The following is a 20,949-nucleotide window of genomic DNA, read 5'->3' on the forward strand; positions in this document are numbered from 1 at the left end:
CAAATGTAGATATAAATAGTATTTCCTCTATTTGTTTTACTTTATGTTATGGGCTGTAATACTCTGAAATTAAACGTGGATCTGTGATGTTGACATGGATGACAACATAAAGGTTGGATTCGTCACTCTGAAGAGGAGTTGACTTGTTTACAGACTATGACTATTACAATTAGCACGTCATGTTTTTTTAATCATTAGTGTAAGCAATGACATGAATGTGCTGATTAAGCAATGTGTATGCTAATATTAGTAAAGCTTTATTAGTAGTACAGATTACAATACCAATACAATAGTGGAAGCCCGCATCAAAATTGTTAAAGCTACTACTTCTTTAACCAACATGGCCATTCAATCTTGAGATTGCATATACACAAACACAGATGGAAAAGTAACTTACCAACATGCAAAACACCACACACACGCACACAATATACAGACAAGAAAACACAATGCAAGATGGGACAAGACAAATCACAACACACGAAAATAACACAAAATGACTAATGGTGACATTATGTTCTTAGGAAGAGGAAAAGGGTCTTGTTGTCGAGGAGAAGAGATAGGAAAGCAAAAGCCCATGTAGGTTTGGCCATACCTGGCATACATTCTGGAGTTTGGTCATCGATGATTCTCTGCATCTGAGTTTCCACCGTGTCATTCAAGGCAGGCCTGGATTCAAATACATCCTCTGTCCCAGAAGACGGTTGCACACCCGGCAGCAGATTGCCATCAGAATCCGAACTGTGTGAGGCTGGCATGTCATATGTGAAGATAACAGAATCTGGACTCCTGTGACTAGCGCTGCTTATATCATCAGTATCCAAAGAAGACCTAACATATGTTTCTGTAGTCTTAGACAGTTGGATTACTTTCCTTTTGGGAGAAGAGGAGGAGATCGTCTGAGCTAGAGGTTTCTGTTCAGGTTTCTGCGTCATGACAGGAAACTTGGAGGGGGAAAGGTTGGATTTTTTAGTGGGCTGACTACTGTCAGAATAACTCCTGCTATCTTTATTAGAGGCTTTTCTTTTGTCACTATCGGCCTCAGATCTAGTCCTACGATCCAAAGTTGAGCTTTTTTCTGCTTTTCTTTGAACCTGATCAAGCTCAGATATCTGTGAGTCTTTCATGGTTATTTCCTCTTTAATTGTGCTGCCTGGTTTGATTGACAAAAGTGGGGGTGAATCTTGATGATATGCTGGGATGCCAGCCTGTGCAGCTGAAAAGGACATCTCTATGACTGAGCACTGGTCTTCTTCATCTTCCTCCTCCTTCTCCTCCACCTCATCATCATCATCAGGAGAGGAGTCTGAGGAATCATGGCTCTGCTCTGAGTACACCGAATGGGCAACAGTGGATGTGTCTGATTGAAGGTCAGCTATGGTAGAGTCTAGATAGTCTAGACCAAGGATTTCAAGGCTTCCAACCTCACTTTGAATTATGGTTAGTCTCTCCAAAGCACTGGGGGAACCAAGCTGAACCCCTATGGAGCTGCCAAGATCAGCTTCAGAAAGTGGCTTCTCACTCTCTGACTTGTCACTTGAGGGTTTGATGAGAGTTCTGGGTTGTGGAGTAGGAATTTCGTTATTGGCACCCTGAGTCAGAGATGATTTTGGGATCTCTTGAAGGGTTGTATCTGTAATAGAATCACTAGTTTCTAAAGTTAAAGACTTTGCTTGACCTTCCCCAGTATCCTCTGGCACTTCATCAACTGGATGTTCCCCTATGTGAAAAAATGCATATCCTTCTGCTTCTTCATCAAAGCTTCTTGTCATATCAATAGCTCCCCCTCTGGTCATTTCAAATAGCTTCCCCTCTTGAAACTGAAATGGATCAGGTGTTCTCTCATTATCTGATGTTCGAACAGGTGTTTTTCTGTCCTCTGCAGGACAAAGATTAATCTGTTGCTCAGCCTCAACCTGTGCATTGAAGGCTACATCATTCTCACTCTCACACCCTGGAATAACATATTCTAGTTCTTTAGTACACACCATAGCCTGAGGTTTGCTAACAGAACCTGAATCATCTGTCAGTGGTGACTCAACTTTTTTGTCATCATCTGGATGGTGCTCATCCGTCACACAGCTGGAAAAATGTGTGTCAGTGACTGAGGAACGGTCACCTTCTACAGCATCTTTATCTTTGTGTATTTCGGCTTTTCTTTCTGCTAAGAGTGGCATAGACTCCTCACTCTCTGGATCAGGTTGCTCTCTGTGAGTTGCAGTTAAACAAAATGAACCATCAACTGATTCAGTAGTTTTTAATTGTGACTGAATTTTTACCTTCTCCTTAATGCTCGAACTAATATCTGTTGCCATACTAAGTGTGTGAGTGCTTTCTGTCACACATTTTTCAGAATTCTTCTGTAGTGTATCTTGTGAGGAAAACTGTATAACTGGGCTACATGTTAGATCTAGCTCATCATCTTTGTGATCACATGTCTCTGACAGTGCAGGGACATCTAAAGATTTGTCTCTCTTCGTTTTAGCCTCCTGTTCCATCTCTTCAAATGTTTTGATCTTTGCAGCCATTTTAAACATCTCCTCTTCTGGTGTGAATTGTTTATTGGTGGTGTCATCTTCACTATCATCTGTGTCGAGAGAGTCTTGACTTATGAGCATGTGAAGATTCTCATTGTCACATATTTTGGGATCAGAGCACATGTCACCATCAGTTACTTCCCTTGCTGAGTAGGAATATTTGTCTTCCTTAATTTCACTTTCCATTTGGATGATCTCATAGTTGTTTTCTTGCTCATCATGCTCACTTTCATCCCTATATATATTTTTGTCATAAGCAAAACATGCTTCTAGCTGGGAGGCATAATCTTCATACACAGCTGTCTTGGCTGGCATCTTAAGTTCTGTGTCATTTGATTGAGTGGGGCTTCCCTCAAGAGAATCTGGACAAGGGGATTCTCTGGTAGGGCTTGGCTCAATTGAATCAGGGGATGTCTTTGAAGATCTGTCCTCCATGAGAGGACTTGCCTCTAGAGAGTCTCGATGACATAGCTCTTTAGCTGGGTCATCAAAAACCACAGAGTTTAGGTTCTCCAAATCAGCCAGTTGTTGTAGTGTGTTAGAACTATTTGTTAGTTGCAAAAAACCAGGTGTTTTGAGAATTGAATTAGCAGCAACTACATTGACATCCTTATGATCATTCTTACAGTCATCCATTGTCACATATGACTTTGTAATGTCCACTGTCCCTTCAGTAGAGTCATTGAAATGTGACGCTGCACTTGGTGAGGTTTTAGCCTCACCCTCCTTAGATGAGAAACCCTTGAGACCTTCATCGGAACACATCTGCCATCCACTTTCCAAAGCTCTCTTTTTATTTATGTCCAAAAGGTCGAAATTTGTATCCTCTGGTGACATCATCTTATGTTCAGGGGAGAATGTAAGAGTCTCTCTTTTAGTGTCTTTTGTCAGAATAACTTCTTTGTAGGTCTCACAGACTACCTCCTCTTCTGGGTGGCATTGTATCACCACTGGCCTTTCCTTTAAATGTTGATCTAAGTCACTATAGGGCAGTGACAACATGCCTGACATATCCCTCTCAGTTGTAGACTGTTGTTGCTGTGTCTTTCTCTCGATGCAAACTTCTTGAAATGGTGGCTCCAATACAGAACTTGGTGATAATTCTGTGACTCCAACTACATTGGTCTGTGTGTGTTCATTTTCCTCCACATCAGTACTAGCTCCTATTTGTGTTTTTTCACATTTTGGTATTGTTTGATCCTCACTAGAGGATTTTTGGATTTTGATGCAAATAACTTTTTCAAATTTCTCCTGGATAATGTCCTCTTCTAGAGGCCTACATTTCACTGGCCTGTCCTTGAGGTACTTGTCCAAGTCACTGTTAAGCAATGATAGCATGCCTGACATCTCCTTTACTTTTGTAGATGGCTGATATGAAGTCTTTTTCACTACCCAGTCTTCCTTCATTGGGAGTTCTTCAGTTAAGGTTGCTTGGGTTTCTTTAAATTCCCTCACCATTTCTTCACCTCTCCTTGTGACCTCATGTTTCACTCTAACACAATCTATTTCTTGTGTTGTGCAATCCACTATCACTCCTTTATTTTCATTGAAAAATGTGGAAATTTCTAATTTCTCCTGCACAATATCCTCTTCTATTGGTCGACTAGCCACAGGCATAACCTCTAGATACTGATCCAAGTCTTTGTTCATGACTGACAACATCCCTGGTGTATCTTTGACTTCTTTAAATTCAGTGTCCACTTCTTCCCCTCCCCATGTAATTGAATGTTCTTCCACTGGTGCATGATCTATTTCTTGTGCTGTGCCACCCACTATTGCTCCTTTATTTTCATCAGTGACAAATGTGAGAATTTTATTATCTTTGTCCTTTGTTACAATAATTCGTTCAAATTTCTCCTGAACAATATCCTCTTCTGGTGGCCGACTTGCCACAGGCCCAGCTTGTAGATACTGATCTAAGTCACTGTTCATTAAGGACAACATCCCTGACATATCTTTTATTGCAGTGGATGCCTGGCTAGATGTTTTCCTCTCAATGTAGACTTCTTGAAGTTGTGGCTCCTCAGTTTTGACCTCTGTTACTTCAGTGTCAGTTTGTGTAAACAATATTTTGCTGCCATGATCAATTGTTGTATTTTCTTTGCTTGCTTCATGAAGTTTCTCTTCCTGTGAAGGTATGATGCACTTTCCTTCACTTGTAGTAGAGTAAGCAAGCATTTCATTGGTCATCTGATTGGTCAATGCAAGTCCTTCATAATTCTTGCTCTCACCTGAGCTGGAATGAGGGGTCCTAATATCAATACTAGTGTTTGAGGATTCGGCCATACCTTCATGCTTGGGACTCTGAGGACTTAGTTCATCATCTGTCATTTGATTCTCAATAAGAGAAACACCGTCCCCAAAAGAACTTTTCATACAGGGACTGGAGATGGATACTGGATCTGAAACAGAATCATCTGCCAAGGTCTCCTCCTCAGGTGTATCCAGCTGATAGCTCCCATCTGCAGCTGTTGATGTCTGCTTGAAAAGCTGGTACTCAGGACTTTCTTCCAGTTCAGCCTTTATGTCAGCACTGAAGTCCTCAGAAGGTCTGCGATCAGGGCTGATCTGCGTGTCTTCAGATAAACCCCTACCAATGCTTATGACTGGTTCTTCTAACTGCATGCTGCCTAGACTCTTCCCCGACAACTCTGGCTCCCGTCCATCATCAAATTGAATTGTATCAGAAATTTTTACTGTCTCTCCCAAATAAGCAGGATCTGAAATTAGCTGTGATTCCTCAGCGTTATCTCTCCTTAAGTTTACTGTTTGTGCCTCTAAATTCAATGTTCCAATGTGGGTGTGTGATTGTGGCTCCTGCATGGGACTTTGTTCAGTCCTCTGTATCTCTTCAGGACCTACTGATTCACATATCAGTGTTGAAATACAAGACGAAGCAATGGCTCCGTGTTCAAACAGCCCAGCTTTATTTGTTGAAGGTTCCTGTCCAGTCTGGAATGCTTTCATCAGCTCCTTAACAGACATAGTCTCTTTCTCTGACAACTCTGACTCCTCTTTCTCTAGGCTAACGCTTCCATCGTCACAGTGAGTTGTATCAGCAAATTTGACTGTCTTTCCAACAAAAGCACCATCTGAAATGAATAGTGATTCCTCATAGCTACCTCTGATTAAGCTTATTGGTTGATCTTCTAAGTCTGTTTTGTCACATTTCTTGACATCACTCTGTTGGTGGAAAATTGTGATGTTCTGAGTTTGGGTTTGCGATTTTGGCTCCTGTGTAGGACACCGTTCAGTCATCTGTGTCTCTTCAGAATTTCCTGATTCATATATCAATGTTGAAATGCAAGAATCCACAACTTTCTCTTCAAAAAGCCCTGCTTTAGTTTTTGAGGGATCATGCCCAGTCTGGAATGTTTTCATCAGCTCCTTCACAGACATAGTTTCCTTCTCTGACAACTCTGCTGCCACTCTCTGTGGGCTAACACTTCCATCGTCACATCGAATTGCATCAGCAAATTTGACTGTCTTTCCAATATAAGCACCATCTGAAATTAACTGTGATTCCTCAGAGTTATCTTTAATTAAGCTTACAGGTTGATCTTCTAAGCCTGTTTTGTCACATTTCTTGACATCACTCTGTTGATGGAAAATTGTGAGGCTTAGAATTTGGGTTTGTGATTTTGGCTCCTGCGTAGGACTTTGTTCTGTCCTCTGTATCTCATCAGAATCTGCTGATTCAGATATCAGTGTTGAAATACAAGAAGAAGCCATTGCTTTGTGCTCAAAAATCCCAGCTTTATTTGTTGAAGGTTCCTGTCCAGTCTGGAATGCTTTCATCAGCTCCTTAACAGACATAGTCTCTTTCTCTGACAACTCTGACTCCTCTTTCTCTAGGCTAATGCTTTCATCATCACAGTGAGTTGTATCAGCAAATTTTACTGTCTTTCCAACATAAGCACCATCTGAAATGAATAGTGATTCCTCATAGCTACCTCTGATTAAGCTTATTGGTTGATCTTCTAAGTCTGTTTTGTCACATTTCTTGACATCACTCTGTTGGTGGAAAATTGTGATGTTCTGAGTTTGGGTTTGTGATTTTGGCTCCTGTGTAGGATTACGTTCAGTCGTCTGTATCTCTTCAGAATTTCCTGATTCATATATCAATGTTGAAATGCAAGAATCCATAACTTTCTCTTCAAAAAGCCCTGCTTTAGTTTTTGAGGGATCATGCCCAGTCTGGAATGTTTTCATCAGCTCCTTCACAGACATAGTTTCCTTCTCTGACAACTCTGCTGCCACTCTCTGTGGGCTAACACTTCCATCGTCACATCGAACTGCATCAGCAAATTTGACTGTCTTTCCAACATAAGCACTATCTAAAATGAATAGTGATTCCTCAGAGTTATCTCTGATTAAGCTTACTGGTCGTTCCTCTAAGCCTGTTTTGTCACATTTCTTGACATCAATCTGTTGGTGGAAAATTGTGATGTTCTGAGTTTGGGTTTGTGATTTTGGCTCCTGTGTAGGACTTTGTTCTGTCCTCTGTATCTCTTCAGAATCTCCTGATTCAGATATCGATGTTGAAATGCAAGTATCCACAACTTTGTGTTGAAAAAGCCCTGCTTTAGTTTTTGAAGGATCATGCCCGGTCTGAAATGTTTTCATCAGTTCTTTCACAGACATAGTTTCCTTCTCTGACAACTCTGGTGACTCTCTCTGTGGGCTAAGACGTCCATCATCACATTGAACTGTATCAGCAAATGTTACTGTCTTTCCAACATAAGCACCATCTGAAATGAATAGTGATTCCTCATAGCTACCTCTGATTAAGCTTATTGGTTGATCTTCTAAGTCTGTTTTGTCACATTTCTTGACATCACTCTGTTGATGGAAAATTGTGATGTTCTGAGTTTGGGTTTGTGATTTTGGCTCCTGTGTAGGATTACGTTCAGTCGTCTGTATCTCTTCAGAATTTCCTGATTCATATATCAATGTTGAAATGCAAGAATCCACAACTTTCTCTTCAAAAAGCCCTGCTTTAGTTTTTGAGGGATCATGCCCAGTCTGGAATGTTTTCATCAACTCCTTCACAGACATAGTTTCCTTCTCTGACAACTCTGCTGCCACTCTCTGTGGGCTAACACTTCCATCGTCACATCGAATTGCATCAGCAAATTTGACTATCTTTCCAATATAAGCACCATCTGAAATTAACTGTGATTCCTCAGAGTTATCTCTGATTAAGCTTACTGGTCGTTCCTCTAAGCCTGTTTTGTCACATTTCTTGACATCATTCTGTTGATGGAAAATTGTGAGGCTTACAGTTTGGATTTGTGATTTTGACTCCTGTGTAGGACTTTGTTCTGTTCTCTGTATCTCATCAGAATCTGTTGATTCAGATATCAATGTTGAAATACCAGAAGAAGCCACTGCTTTGTGCTCAAAAAGCCCAGCTTTATTTTTTGAAGGGTCCTTTCCGGTCTGGAATGCTTTCATCAGATCCTTAACAGACATAATCTCCTCTAATCTTTCTGTCTCAGATCTGGGGGATATAGGGGACTTGGGAACTCTGGGAAATGCTGGCATGTCTGCCTCAGTCTTCTTTGTGACAATAGAAGCTTTTGCCTGAAGAATTAGTTCCTGAGTATTTTTTTGCACCTCCTCCTCTTTGACTTTGTTCTGTAAAGCTTTAACTCTGTCCTTTATAGATCCTATAGGTGTCTCAATCACTAAAGGAGAAGCTGGAGGATCCATAACTGTGGTGGGTACAAGGGCACTCTCCTTAAGAACAGCATCACCATCTAAAGACTCCTCAGAGCTCATCCTTTCCAGCTCACCCTCAGAGCTGCTACATCCAGATCGCTCTCTATCTCTAAGTTTCTTCCTAATAGGTTTCTTGATATCTGGGGGACGCCGTTTGCCGTCACGCTTTACAATAACCTGTTCAAATCTGTCTTGGACAAGATCTTCCTGAGAACCACATATCATTACAGGTCTCTGTTCCAGGTATTGGTCCATGTCCATGCTGAGGTGTGAGACCATGCCTGTCATGTCTCTGACCTCTGTGGCAAATCTACTTGAAGTCTTCCTCTCAATGCAAATCTCCTGTAAGACTGGTTCTTCGACAGGGGCATACTTCATTTCAAAGGTCTTAGTCTCATAGAGTGATCCCCATCTCTCTTTTTCATCTCGTTGTACTTCCTGTCTACTATTGTTTATGCCATCTCTTTGAATCTCTCCAACCTTTCCCAGCCTGTCTTTGAACTGTACCACAATGGCCAAAGGCTCTTTTTCCTCCAACCCTCTAGCTCCAGCTCTCTCTTCATATATTAAGTGCTCCATTTGCTCTGGAGTCAAAATAGCAGACATTTTGATGTCCGACATATCTGAAAGAAGGTCCGGGCTTGCAAGAGTTGCAGGGTCAAGAGGTTGGTTAGCTCTCAGGGAGAATGTCTCAGTTGATTCAGATTCATCATCTTCAATTAAAAAAGTTTCATAACCAAAAAGGGTAAAGAACAAAAGGGACAAATGAAGTGGGGAAGAGAGACATCAGAAAACTGTGATCAAGAAAATGCCATCAAAAATCCATCTTCAGTTCACAGAGTAAGGAGGAGAATGACAGGCCAGAGGATAAGGGAGTCTTAAAAAGAAGACCAAAAAGAAGATGACAAAGTGATCCAGAAGAGTTTGGAGGGGAGTAGAGCAGCAACAGCGTAAGCAAAGCCAGGAGGAGTAAAAAAAAAACAACAGGTAGAATATGGACAGGAATAATATTAATCTAATTCGTTACTACTTATTCAGAAATTTTACACAAAATATACAAAACAAACAAAGGGAACGGAGACATATGGAACAAATGGACAGGAAGAAAGACACAAAGAACAGACAAACAAAACTTCTCAAGATTGTTGCTGACATGAAGAGTCATGTCTGCCAACAAAATAAAGTTTTAAAACATAAATAAACTTTGAATACAAAAATTAATAGAGGTTTTTTGTAAGATAAGGTGTAAGGTAAGTAATTAATGTCAAGTAATCAGATCATTGTTACTGGATTTTTTGAGTCTGTTTTAAAGTTTTACAATAACTAGTATTTGTAAGCAATGTAAAGTACTTCATTCTTTCACTTAACTTTGAAAACAACATTAACGTTTTCCATCGTATATATAATCTCATTATAGGTTAAAATTAGTAAATGTTGTTATATAGTAATTTACTCTGTTTTGTGACCTTATGGCATTATTAGTTGACAAACAGATAATAGGTAGTTAACGTGAAACAATAATTATGTAAAAATGTGAAGAGGGATTTGATTTTTAGTGCAACTCAATGAATGAATGAAAGCAACTTAGGAAAGTTGGTAAATGAAAAAGAAATTTGTACTTGAAATAAAAAACAGAGGCCAAATTCTGACAAAATGAATGATAATAATAGAAACAAACCAGCAATAAATCTACACACTTTAACAAATTATTTCTGTACAGAATACAGTGGCATGCTGAAAAAAGTTTTTCAGCATGCCACTGGTAAAACTGTTATAGGAATGTGATCTGAGAAAATAATCAGTCAAAATGAATACTTCTTATATATTATTACCACAAAACATAATTATTCTCAAGATAAGATGAAACTCTAACACAAATACAGTGAAAATCAAAGGAATTTTGAGTGGATTTGAATAAAAAGTATTATTTTGACCTTCATTTACGATTCATAAAAAAGGGTCAAAGCAATTACAGAAAATTTAAATGTTATGGGTGGGAAAAAGTCAGTGTGGTTTGGAGTGAGGGGAATGCAGAGTACATCAGCCATAGCATAGCTGCCAGTAACAGACATGTAACTATACACAGTGTTAGTAGAGCAAAATAAGAGAGCAGGGTTAATCCAAATGGAAAGTAACATATATCAATCAGTGCCTCTCTTAGCACATACAGATGTTCGTATTTATAAACTAATACTTTACAACCTTTATGACCAGTAATATTATGTTAATCAAGTGATGCAATTCCAATTTAGCCTGTGTTGTACTGTAAAAATAAATACAATTATAGATATTTATTAGAAATGAATACAATTACAACATTAACACCGACCATTAAAAAACAATCGTTGCTCTATCAAACACCCTATCATGAGACACGAATATTGACAACAGAGTTCAGCTTACATTTCTTGTCACTCTTCTCACTCTGCAAAAAAGATCAAAAAGGCATAGTTAGCTACAACTACTACTACTACAATTATGATATTATTCTTTTTTCTTTGTAGTACTGTATGAAGTAAACTTTATTTACCTCATCATCTGCATCTTGGTCTGAATCAGACTCCTAAAGAGAAAAATAAAATAGGGAGAAAGCAAGAAATGCAGTTACTGTAACTAAAAATAATTTACTATTATTATACAAATATAAACTGAGATATATTGAAACTAACCTTTGAATATGTTGGGAGAGTGATGTTAAGGTTGCAGATAGCATTGTGGGTAAGACTACGGTATGTGCGCGGTTCCTTGGTGAAGGACAAGCGACCACATGGCTCCTGTGCTGTGTCTCTAATCTGTCAGTTAATTAAACAATAATTCAGTCCATTAATTACACATATTTGGATTTCTGAATCTCTGAGTACATAAGTAGAAATTTCAGACATTTTTATCCAATGTGTAGTCATACTTTGATGAAGAGGGCCAGTCTGTTCTCTTTGAAAGCAAAGAAGCTGAACACATGGTGTTGTCCACTCTTGGTAAGAGGCACCAGGTTTCCAAAGCAGTCAGCAAATATAGGTTTTCCCTCCAGCACCTGTGTGTGGAGATGAGAGCTGTTTTGATGATTCAGACAAATCATTAAGGTTTACCTAACAGTATTGTCAGAATTTTTAAGCACATGAACTGTATTAATAAGAACCAGTTGGCAGGTTGTGTCTGCACTAACCTCTTTCTAGTATCTCTTAAGATACCCACTTCACCTACTTCACCAATTTCTCACCCCTTTTAGATGAACCCTTTCTCACACTTTTCCCTCTTCTTATTTATTCCCCATCATCACACTGCACCTCAACATCTCGGCTACGGGCAACTTCAGTGAAGTTCTCTTGCTGCTCTAGGGTCTTGTCCATCTTGTCGTCTGTCATGCAGAAACAACGCAGGCGGGCCTCAATGGGGTCCAGTGTCTTAGCAAAAATGACAAACTTGGCCATGTATGGAACACAGATGATCTCTCTGTACAGCTGAGAGGCAAAACTAACAGACTCCTGGATCTGTCTGCAGTCTATCAGCCAGAACCTAGGAATATGAATGAGACTTTTAGTCAGTTACTGATAGACATTACCAGGTAGTTGCACAGTACACTAGGTACTCATGGTATAATGTTAAATCTCCTAAATAAAGGAATAGAGTATATCACATCAAAGTGTTAAGCTTCAATGGGAAGGACACTTGACTCCACATTTGGAAGAATTTACCTTGCTGACACATTTGTGGTGAAGGAAACACATTGGTTAACAAAGGTGAGGGGTGTGGAGCCGGTGATGTCCTCCCACTGGGCAGGAGTGGTTCCACCTGAAACACAAACCCAAGATTTGTTGCCCAAGCTGTCACGGTTATTCACTACATTTTTTGTAGGGATTTCACTACCCAAGCATGCATCGATGGAAAAAGCCAACACACAGCCAAAATCACATAGACGTAATGCATTGCATTAGATGACATTACATTACAGAGGTAACAAGTATTTATTTTGGCTATCCTATATTTCCACAAACAGCTAGTGGTAGCTGACAATGAGCTGTGATGTGTTATTTGATGTGTTGTTTTTATTGTTTGCTGATGTTGATGATGATTGATTTTTCCCCATACTTACCAGTAATGCTGCAAAGCAAACGTAAGGTGGGGGTCTCCCCAACAAAATCTCCGCTTGGCCCGTCACTATTCGAGCTCTTGGGAATGGGGATTGTCATGGTGATTGGTTTGTGAAACTTCCTCCTTCTTGGCTCCAATGTGACAATTGAGCTGAATGTGGCTTTGTTGCCAAGAATCTTTCTCACCACCTCGACATCAATGGGCTGAGCCTAGGACAAGGTACAAAATGTATCAACATAACTTTACTGGTTGCCTTTGAACATTCCACCGATTCGTGTCTGGCCAAGAAATGTACTGTATGTACCTGTAACCCAACTCTGATCTTCTTGGTGAGGGCTCCTTCAGGGAAGACAGCCTGGACCTGGGGCACAAGAGTGCTACTGAGGACCCCGCCCTCTGGTCCAATCGAATGACTATCCTGCTTTATCCGTGACACCACTGCAAAATACTGTGGGAAGTCTCGGGTGATGATCCGGCATATTCTTTTCTTTTCAAGCTCCTCAGGGGAATCAAGTTCTGTGAAGATCAGAAATATTCAGCATAAATACCCTATCAGCAGTTAATTGTGTGAAGTTTGGAGAATTAGGTTTCAGGTGTAAGATTATTTCAGTTTCTCCTTCATCCATTACTTTCTCTACTTTCTGCTTCCCATTATGCATCAGAAATGCTGTGATGTGAGATCAACAACCCTTGTTTAGCATCACAGTCCCTTACTTTCATCCATGCCGTTAAGTATCTGGTTCAATTCCTCTTCAGTGAAGTCACAGTGGTGTTCCCTCCAGCTCTCCCCTGTTTCACTCCTTAATATCACTAGCTCTCTCTCTGTGCCCCGCAAAGCTGCAAAATGGGGGATCTCCACAATCACAGGCCTAAAAGCGGTGACAATGTAAAGTCAAACACAAATTGGATTTAAAAGTATATTGGTGATAACAGTTTGACAGGGCCTGCTTTATCAGAGATAATATGATGTTTAGGTTGACTTTATGCATGACCTTATATAGAAAAAGAAAAGAAACAAACAAAAAAAGAACACAAGATTCAAATTTTAGTGTAAAAACATCAGATGCATTTCATGCCTATTAAAACAAACATATTCATGAAAAAGTAATTTGAAAAATTCTTAAACATAAAAACATCCATTCTACATCACGAGCAGAACCCAACTAGAAACAAGTATGGGGATTGGTACTATAGACTGAAGATAGCACGAGGATAACTCAACAACATAAGGCAACAGGTCAGGGGGTTTCAAACTAAGGCTTGCACTTTTATAGTACCAAGAAACAAATGAAGTAACAGAATAAAAACTAAAAAGTTATAAATATCATATCAAGGAAAACAAAACAAAAAATCTGAGGTGGACACGTGGAAAAAATATGGGTGAGTATGTGACCACTTCCAGGACGGTGGGGTGTCCCCCAACCATGGTCCTACCCGAGGAACTTGGTTCCTGGAGGACCCAGCTGCAGGATGCGACTGACCAGGCTCTCACCCTCATTTAGAGGGGGCGGAGCTGTGGGAAGGTGGAGCTTACTGATCCATACGCAGCACAAAGGGGGAGTGAAGAAGAAAATATGAACACACCAGACAACAGTGTAAACACACTCACACAAGCAACACACACAAACTCAGACACACATATAGTACACACACACTCAAACACACACTTACCCCAGGAACTGGGCTCCAGTGGGTCCCACTTCTATGATGCGACCAGCCAGCCCCTCACCCTCGACCATAGGAGGCATAGAGGCCAGACGGTGTCTCTTTACCAGCCTGCATGTCACCCGCGTGGGTGCAGAACACTTTCTTGGTGGTACGATGATTCGCAGGCCATTGTGACGGCATCCACGCATGGCCCCACCCCTGGCATCTACCATGAAGCTGACCAGGAAGCTGAAGAAAAGGGTTTTTAAGATTGGTTGTTAATAAATGCAATATTTTTAGCACAGATGTTAAGTCTGTTGATCATGAGCCTCCATGCAGACAAAGCAACTGACATTACAGTAAAAATCTCAGCAGATAATATTTCATTCCAGCCTCATTTTTTTCATTCCTGCCTCCTTGAAAATTTATTTGCAAGCAAAGAGGAGGGCAGTGAACAAGATTCTTTATGGAAGATCTTATGTATCAAGGAGCAAATAGGTATCAAATGTTAGATATCTTTAGGCAAGCAAGTGCATACAGCAATACTCAAGTTTTCTGTAAATGAAATGTTAACACATGTTAACTTAAAGATGTCCATAGTCAAACTGCAAGACCAGTACTTTACTTCAGTTTGAGTAACATTTGCTGTTTTAGGAAATTACTGAGCCAAGTGGAACTATATATATGTGACCAGTTTTTAAAGATTTGGTGTTCAGTAGGAACAAATGGGCTTAGAGCTTTGTGCCACAGGCAGGGTAGGGAAGTCAGAAAGTATTGAGGGACGTACTACTGCATTATTGATTTTGAACTTTTCATGGGATTTGTTGACAATAAGAAAAGCAGAATAATACCAGCCTTATTTTTTAAGGACAATCAAATTAGGATCCAGCTATCAAAACGCCCCGCTGTGCTATGTTAAAACACTAAAACCTATTCTCAACATACAGTGCTATTATATTAGGTAGAAAAATATAAACAGCATATCGGGTCTATGTATCAGCAGATGTTCAAGATTAAAGGAGTCAGATCTGCATCAAGGATAACAAACTTGGTTGGAACATCTCTAGTTAACAAAACCTGAAACCTGGAAATGTAAAGTCATGCATCATGGAATCGTGCAGACAGATAGGATGGGAATGAGAAAAAAAAGTAAGGGCACAGAGGAGAGAAGAAAGAGAGAGTAGCAAAAATAAAGAGTATCACCTGCTGTTGTCATGGTCTAGGCACGGAGAGGAATGGCTAGAAGCAGAATACAACACACACACACACACAATCACAAACACAGCCAAGACAAGAGAGTGCACAAAGAGGCAACAAGAGAATAAACAAAAAGAGAAAAAGAGAATAAAGAATGAGTAAAAGTGACAAAAACCTGACCAGAAACAGAAAAAGACACAGCAGCAAAGATAAAAGAATGAAGGAGAGTAGAAAACACAGACGTGAAAGAGTGAAAAATAATGTCAGGAAAAATTATAATTGATTCAGAGGTGACTCATACACACCTGATAGTGAACAAAAGCATGTGAAAGACTTTTACACCAGGAAACAGTGTGAATGTGTGTGTGTATACCCAGAGTGTAGCAGACTGGAGGACAGCACCACATTATCAAGATGCTCAGCACCCCAGCTCAGACGGAACGAGTCCTTTTCATGCTCTCTAGACAGTGCTGATACCTACAAACCAACAAACATCAGCAGGCTGGTTGGAGTCACAAAAGTCAAGATATTCTCAAATATCCTACCTAAGGATACCTTAAGTAAGGTATCTTAGATAGCTAAACCAACAATACACTATTCACTTCTTGTATGCTTTGTCCTGTCCTCACCTGGTGGCTTGTAAGCATGTCTTCGATGAGAACTCCCTCTCTCTGATGAAAACTTTGGTGAATGGGAGTGTGCTGCGGCCTGTTGGAAAAGCAAGTTGGATTTTCGGAGTGTCTTTATATGTACCTGTTTGTATATTTGCATGTGCATCATGGTAAGTCGGTCAGCAGCAGTGGATGAAGGTATGAGTTATGTGTCATTACCCACTTCACACATCCTGTAATTTATTTATGTAAAATTAGACTTTTTTTTGTGTGAGTATGTGTGTGTTGTTCGTGACCTGTCTAGGTTGTGGCTTATGTAGCTGAGGTCCCCATAGTGTCCTGGCAGAGAGTCATCTCCCAGCTCTCTGAGATCTTCCGCTCTCAGATACTCTCCTCCATCACCTGTCATGGTGTCCTCACCTGGGAAAAAAAGATGTGCCATATGAGATATTGTACAGAAAAAAGATACATTTTTATGTGAAACTAAAATTGCTGTATGTCAACATGCCCAGGAAGTTCTGGATCTTTTAAGACTGTATTTATTTAAAAATATCCACAATCCTGCTGCTTGTCCTTTCTACCTCAGCTCATCGGACCACAAGAGAACTTCCAGTCTCTGGCCTGTTTCACCAAATTTGCGATATGAAAGAATGAATGAGATCATTTTCTTCTTGCTCATTTTGACATGTTTCACTCATCAGAACAAACACCATACTTATGGCATGTGAGAGCCCTAAAGTAGGACTCACAAATTTATATGCAATTTCTGAGTGACAATCATTTGTGAAACGCGACGCTGCGTCTGAGCAGCGCTAGCAAATCGCTTTTGTGAAACAGGTCACTGGTTCTGAAGTCACTGGACTGAAGATAGCATTGTGGAAAATGTATCTTTGTTGGTCAGCATTGCTAAATCAGTGCATTCCTCAATCATCCATAATCATCATAACTGTCATGATCATATCCACAGTCCCCCAAACACTTCATGCAGTTAGTCTCCACCATTGTACTAATACACAATCACCAAAGTTCTGATTACACCCTATAAACAACAAGGTGTTAGATCAAGGAAGTTCTGCTTGTGTAAAATCAGGTATATAAACTGCACAACAACAAAACTCAGCCATATTAAGTGCACATACTGTATATAGGCAGACAACCTGGGAATTATGAATTTAAGAGTAAGAGGCTAGAGAAAAAATTCTCAAAATTCTTTTTTAACAAAAAAGTAAATGCAGTACTGCACACTACCAATATGATCACACCGATTAGTGACAAGAGCACAAATATAGTTCACTCTAGGCTGTCAGAGCAGGGCAGACATTTTGCAGTACCTTCCAGCTCCACAGACATCTCAGATAATGGCTCATCTTCCAGCCTCAAAGCTATGAGACATACAGCTTTAAAATCCACAGCTATAAAACTACATCACCCACAATACACAGCTAAAAAGCTAAAGCTTTTTATGCAAGGTCAATTTTGAGTAATAGTATCTGATGATAGGAGTAGCCTAAACACCTTTGCCAGTCCCTTTGCCTGTAAAGCAATGAGTATGATATGGAACAGTAAAACAGTAAGTTCTTTGATTTTTTGCTTTCTCTGTTTAAAGTAACTCACCTTCTTCATCAGACACATCAAGAATCTCAGTCATGGTCTCAGGGACATTGAGCTTGTGTTTCTCTGTGACAGTCTGATGTGACCCCCATTCACAGTCATGGAAAAAGACAACCATAATAGAGAAAAGTTAACAGGGTTTTCTGGGAAATTTAGGAGAAAACTTACTGGTATCACAAGCTTACCGTTGTGGTAGTGATGACCTCCTCAGTGACGACTTTCAGTGTGTCCACTACAGAGATGTAACCCAGACGTCTGGCAATAGACAGAGCCGTGTTTCCATTCTAACAAAATGACAGAGATAGTGTTCATGTGACATAAAAGTGAGATTACACATTTACTTTAAAAAAATGTTTTGCTTGTTAATGAGAGGATAGTAAATCCATGTTTTTTTCCTTACCACTGTAGTAGCATTAGGCTTGGCACCATGTTGTAGCAACACATTGATAATATGTGTGTTCCCTTGTTGTGCTGCCTGGTGAAGAGGTGTGTATCCATTCTATAGAAGAGAAGAAGGAGATGAGATTTTATCACAGAGTTTAACTGTATTATGTCTTGTGCTTCTTATTGCAGTTTAAACTGATCCGATTTTCTACACTTCAAGTTTGAAATTTAAATTCTACCTTGGTTTTGGCGTTGACGCTGGCACCCTGCTGTAACAGGAAGTTCACCATCTTGGCATTTCCATAGTGACAGGCCACTATGAGAGGGGTATATCCAAGCTGAGGTGTAGAGAGGATGGGGATACAGAGAAAAAATGTATTTCCAAATTTGCCTGATTTGTTGTCTGTGAAGAAGCTGTGTATAGCAACAAACTGTCATAAATACAAAGCCCTCTGAATGATGAAGATGTATGATATGGACATTGCTGTGCTTCACAAAAGCCAGTAGGTGGCAGATATGCTGAATTTGTATGTATGTGTTACTTTTTGTGATTTACTGGTTGGAATATTCTTCACATTTAAAAAGCAACTGGTAAACACAATCTCCTGCAGTGAATGCACACAAAATAAGCTACATAATTCACCCCTGGGGTTCCCATTAATTAGCCAGCGTTTATAATTCCATGGCTTCATCACAGAATTAAAAAAATTCCCTGTCTTGAATGGAGTCTCCACTTCCATCAAATGACATGATTAGTGACTAGTTTTTGTCTGTGTATGCCTTTTAGTGTGTTTGTGTGTACATTTGTGTATGTATGTGTGTGTTTGTACCTTAGTTTGCTGATCCAAGTTGGCATCATGTTTGGCTAGTACTTCTGCTGCATTGACCCTGTCTTCTTGGGCTGTGAGGTGCAGAGGAGTCAGTCCACTCTGTAACATACAAAGCACAGAGTTGTCTTAGTGTTTTTGTGCTATGTGTCTCTGTGTGTTGCTACTTAAACACATACATACAGTTAGTGTTGGGCACTACAGAAAAACATGAACCTATAACTCAATCTCTGTTGCGTATTCTGAATGTTTGCAAGATTATCAACATAAGATTCTATGCTTATGCCCTTAATCTAGCAGATTCCTGAAAATGTGAGAACTATTGGTGCTACCTGCAACTTTAGTAATAGATGTAGCGTCTAATCAGTATCAATCAATCAGTAATAAATGTCAGAAGTATCAGAATGTGTCTGTGTTTGTGTGTGACCTTGGTGACTGCGTTGACATGAGCTCCTTTGCCCAGCAGCAGGTTGGCCATCTCAGCGTGTCCTTCCTGGGCTGCCAAGTGTAGAGGGCTGACTCCCTGCTTGGTCAGAATGTTAGTCTCTGCTCCATACTGCAGCAGCGCTAATGCAATGTTCGTCTGGTTCTTTTTGGCTGCAATGTGGAGAGGAGTGTAGCCATTCTGGAGAGGGAGGAAGGTGAATAGTTACATGCTCTAACAACAACTCTATGCGGGTAAAATTCACCCTATAGATTTTAAACAGCGGCTGAAATAGCAAGCATTTATGTTTTTTCCGGGTACATCTAAAATCTAAAACATCAACAATATCTCAGGTTTTGGTTTCACCTCTTAAAAATCAATGGAAGTTACTCAAGCTCTCGGCATGCCATCACTACTATAATGTAAAATCCTCAACAAGATCGCAAATAGGTTGAAAATCTTGCGGTAAGCTGAGGAAAAGGGTGCACCCAAAATTTAAACATGATAAAATAATAACCGCTACAGCAGAATGCAACACATACTGTATAAACCATAGTTTGAGAATGTTGAAGTACTTTTCTTCTTTGAAATCCTTTGTCTAACCTTTGCAGTAGCATGAGGCGATGCCCCTTTATCCAGCAGCAGCAGAGCTACATCTCGGTTGTCATAATGAGCTGCCACATGTAGTGGAGTTAGGCCATTCTGTAAGAGGAAGCATCTGATGAAATGGCTGATATTTCTGTTAAGGAACATTGTACCTTTATGATTCCATTCTACTCTATAATGATGTCTATTTCGCTGATTAATTCTAGTCAGGTACTAAAAGATTCAGTGCACTGTGTATCTCACTGAAATGAATAACCTTGCCCTGGGGTAACTTCATACCTTGAATCTGACTCTATATGTTCTACTAAAATAATGTGCATAAATAATCCTGATTTTCGGTTCACCTTGCCAGCATCATCAGTGAGAGCTTTGTGTTGAAGGAGAAGGTTTGCTACATCGAGGCTTCCATGCTTAGCTGCTACATGTAATGGAGTGAATCCTTTCTGTAGAAGGAAAAGGGAAAAGTTAGTTTCAAACCTGCATGTCCAACCGGTTAATGTTTCACTGGATATTTGTGAGCCTATATGAGAATCTTGAATTCGTTTGTTTGATTTTGTATTTGTGTGTACATGATGTTCTATCCTCTGCTCACCTTCGTGGCCAGTGAGTGTGAGGCTCCGGCCTCCAGCAGCACGGCAGCAGTCTCTACCTGGCCCTCTCTGGCTGAAATATGGAGGGGAGTGTAGCCGTTTGTGGTGGCAGCGTCTGGATGAGCCATGTGTTGCAGCAGCAACTGGACAATATCAGTTTTCCCCAAACGGGACGCAATGTGGAGGGGAGTCTGGTCCTCCTGTGGTTGAGGGATGAAAAGTTTGTACAAATTTGAGTGGAGAGGTAATATGGAAGAGAAACAAAAGAAGAAGACAGACAAGTAGAAGCAATGGAATTAGAAAAAAACCGACACACAGTAGCCAGAGCTGAGGCCGGCAACATGACCCATGAGTATTTGTATGTAATCCAGTGGATAAAATATGCTTATTTATGATAAACAAGAAGAAACAGTGATTAACTCTGATGATGCGACAGCTGACTCACCCTGGCCATAGCATCCACCAACGCTCCATTCCTCAGCAAACAGCGAACAACTTCCATCTGACCTGCTCGTGCTGCCATGTGAAGTGCTGTCTCACCACGCTGATATTCAAAGACAGAAAATTTACGAGGCCTAAGACGCTGTGCTGAATGAAACCCTTATTATTTATGAGAATACCTGCTGCAATAGGTGGTTGCTTTAAGAAAACTGATGGTTGAAAAAATGCTGTTCTTTACTTTATGCCATATGTATTTCTGAC

General features: G+C 40.1%; 1 protein-coding gene across 18 annotated transcripts in view; it reads right to left on the reverse strand.

The window, feature by feature from the left end:
* LOC122873220 (ankyrin-3-like) overlaps positions 1–20,949 on the reverse strand; it is a 77,530-nt gene that overhangs the window by 20,934 nt on the left and 35,647 nt on the right. For 10 of the 18 annotated variants that reach the window (XM_044189642.1, XM_044189638.1, XM_044189643.1 and 7 more), the window contains 26 exons: positions 20,693–20,791; positions 20,250–20,447; positions 20,002–20,100; positions 19,655–19,753; positions 19,055–19,252; positions 18,631–18,729; positions 18,040–18,138; positions 17,817–17,915; positions 17,602–17,700; positions 17,420–17,492; positions 16,102–16,225; positions 15,824–15,902; positions 15,568–15,671; positions 15,201–15,236; positions 14,022–14,246; positions 13,785–13,883; positions 13,065–13,219; positions 12,655–12,866; positions 12,352–12,559; positions 11,954–12,050; positions 11,546–11,774; positions 11,167–11,292; positions 10,931–11,053; positions 10,792–10,824; positions 10,665–10,686; positions 596–8,974 (listed from right to left, as the gene is read on the reverse strand). In XM_044189642.1, the coding sequence (XP_044045577.1) occupies positions 596–8,974; positions 10,665–10,686; positions 10,792–10,824; positions 10,931–11,053; positions 11,167–11,292; positions 11,546–11,774; positions 11,954–12,050; positions 12,352–12,559; positions 12,655–12,866; positions 13,065–13,219; positions 13,785–13,883; positions 14,022–14,246; positions 15,201–15,236; positions 15,568–15,671; positions 15,824–15,902; positions 16,102–16,225; positions 17,420–17,492; positions 17,602–17,700; positions 17,817–17,915; positions 18,040–18,138; positions 18,631–18,729; positions 19,055–19,252; positions 19,655–19,753; positions 20,002–20,100; positions 20,250–20,447; positions 20,693–20,791 (11,413 nt within the window). The remainder of the gene's footprint in view (positions 1–595; positions 8,975–10,664; positions 10,687–10,791; positions 10,825–10,930; positions 11,054–11,166; positions 11,293–11,545; positions 11,775–11,953; positions 12,051–12,351; positions 12,560–12,654; positions 12,867–13,064; positions 13,220–13,784; positions 13,884–14,021; positions 14,247–15,200; positions 15,237–15,567; positions 15,672–15,823; positions 15,903–16,101; positions 16,226–17,419; positions 17,493–17,601; positions 17,701–17,816; positions 17,916–18,039; positions 18,139–18,630; positions 18,730–19,054; positions 19,253–19,654; positions 19,754–20,001; positions 20,101–20,249; positions 20,448–20,692; positions 20,792–20,949) is intronic. The other 8 variants (XM_044189652.1, XM_044189651.1, XM_044189644.1 and 5 more) reach the window with 4 other exon arrangements.

Source organism: Siniperca chuatsi, linkage group LG3, assembly GCF_020085105.1.
Source record: "Siniperca chuatsi isolate FFG_IHB_CAS linkage group LG3, ASM2008510v1, whole genome shotgun sequence".
In the NCBI taxonomy this organism is placed as follows: domain Eukaryota; kingdom Metazoa; phylum Chordata; class Actinopteri; order Centrarchiformes; family Sinipercidae; genus Siniperca; species Siniperca chuatsi.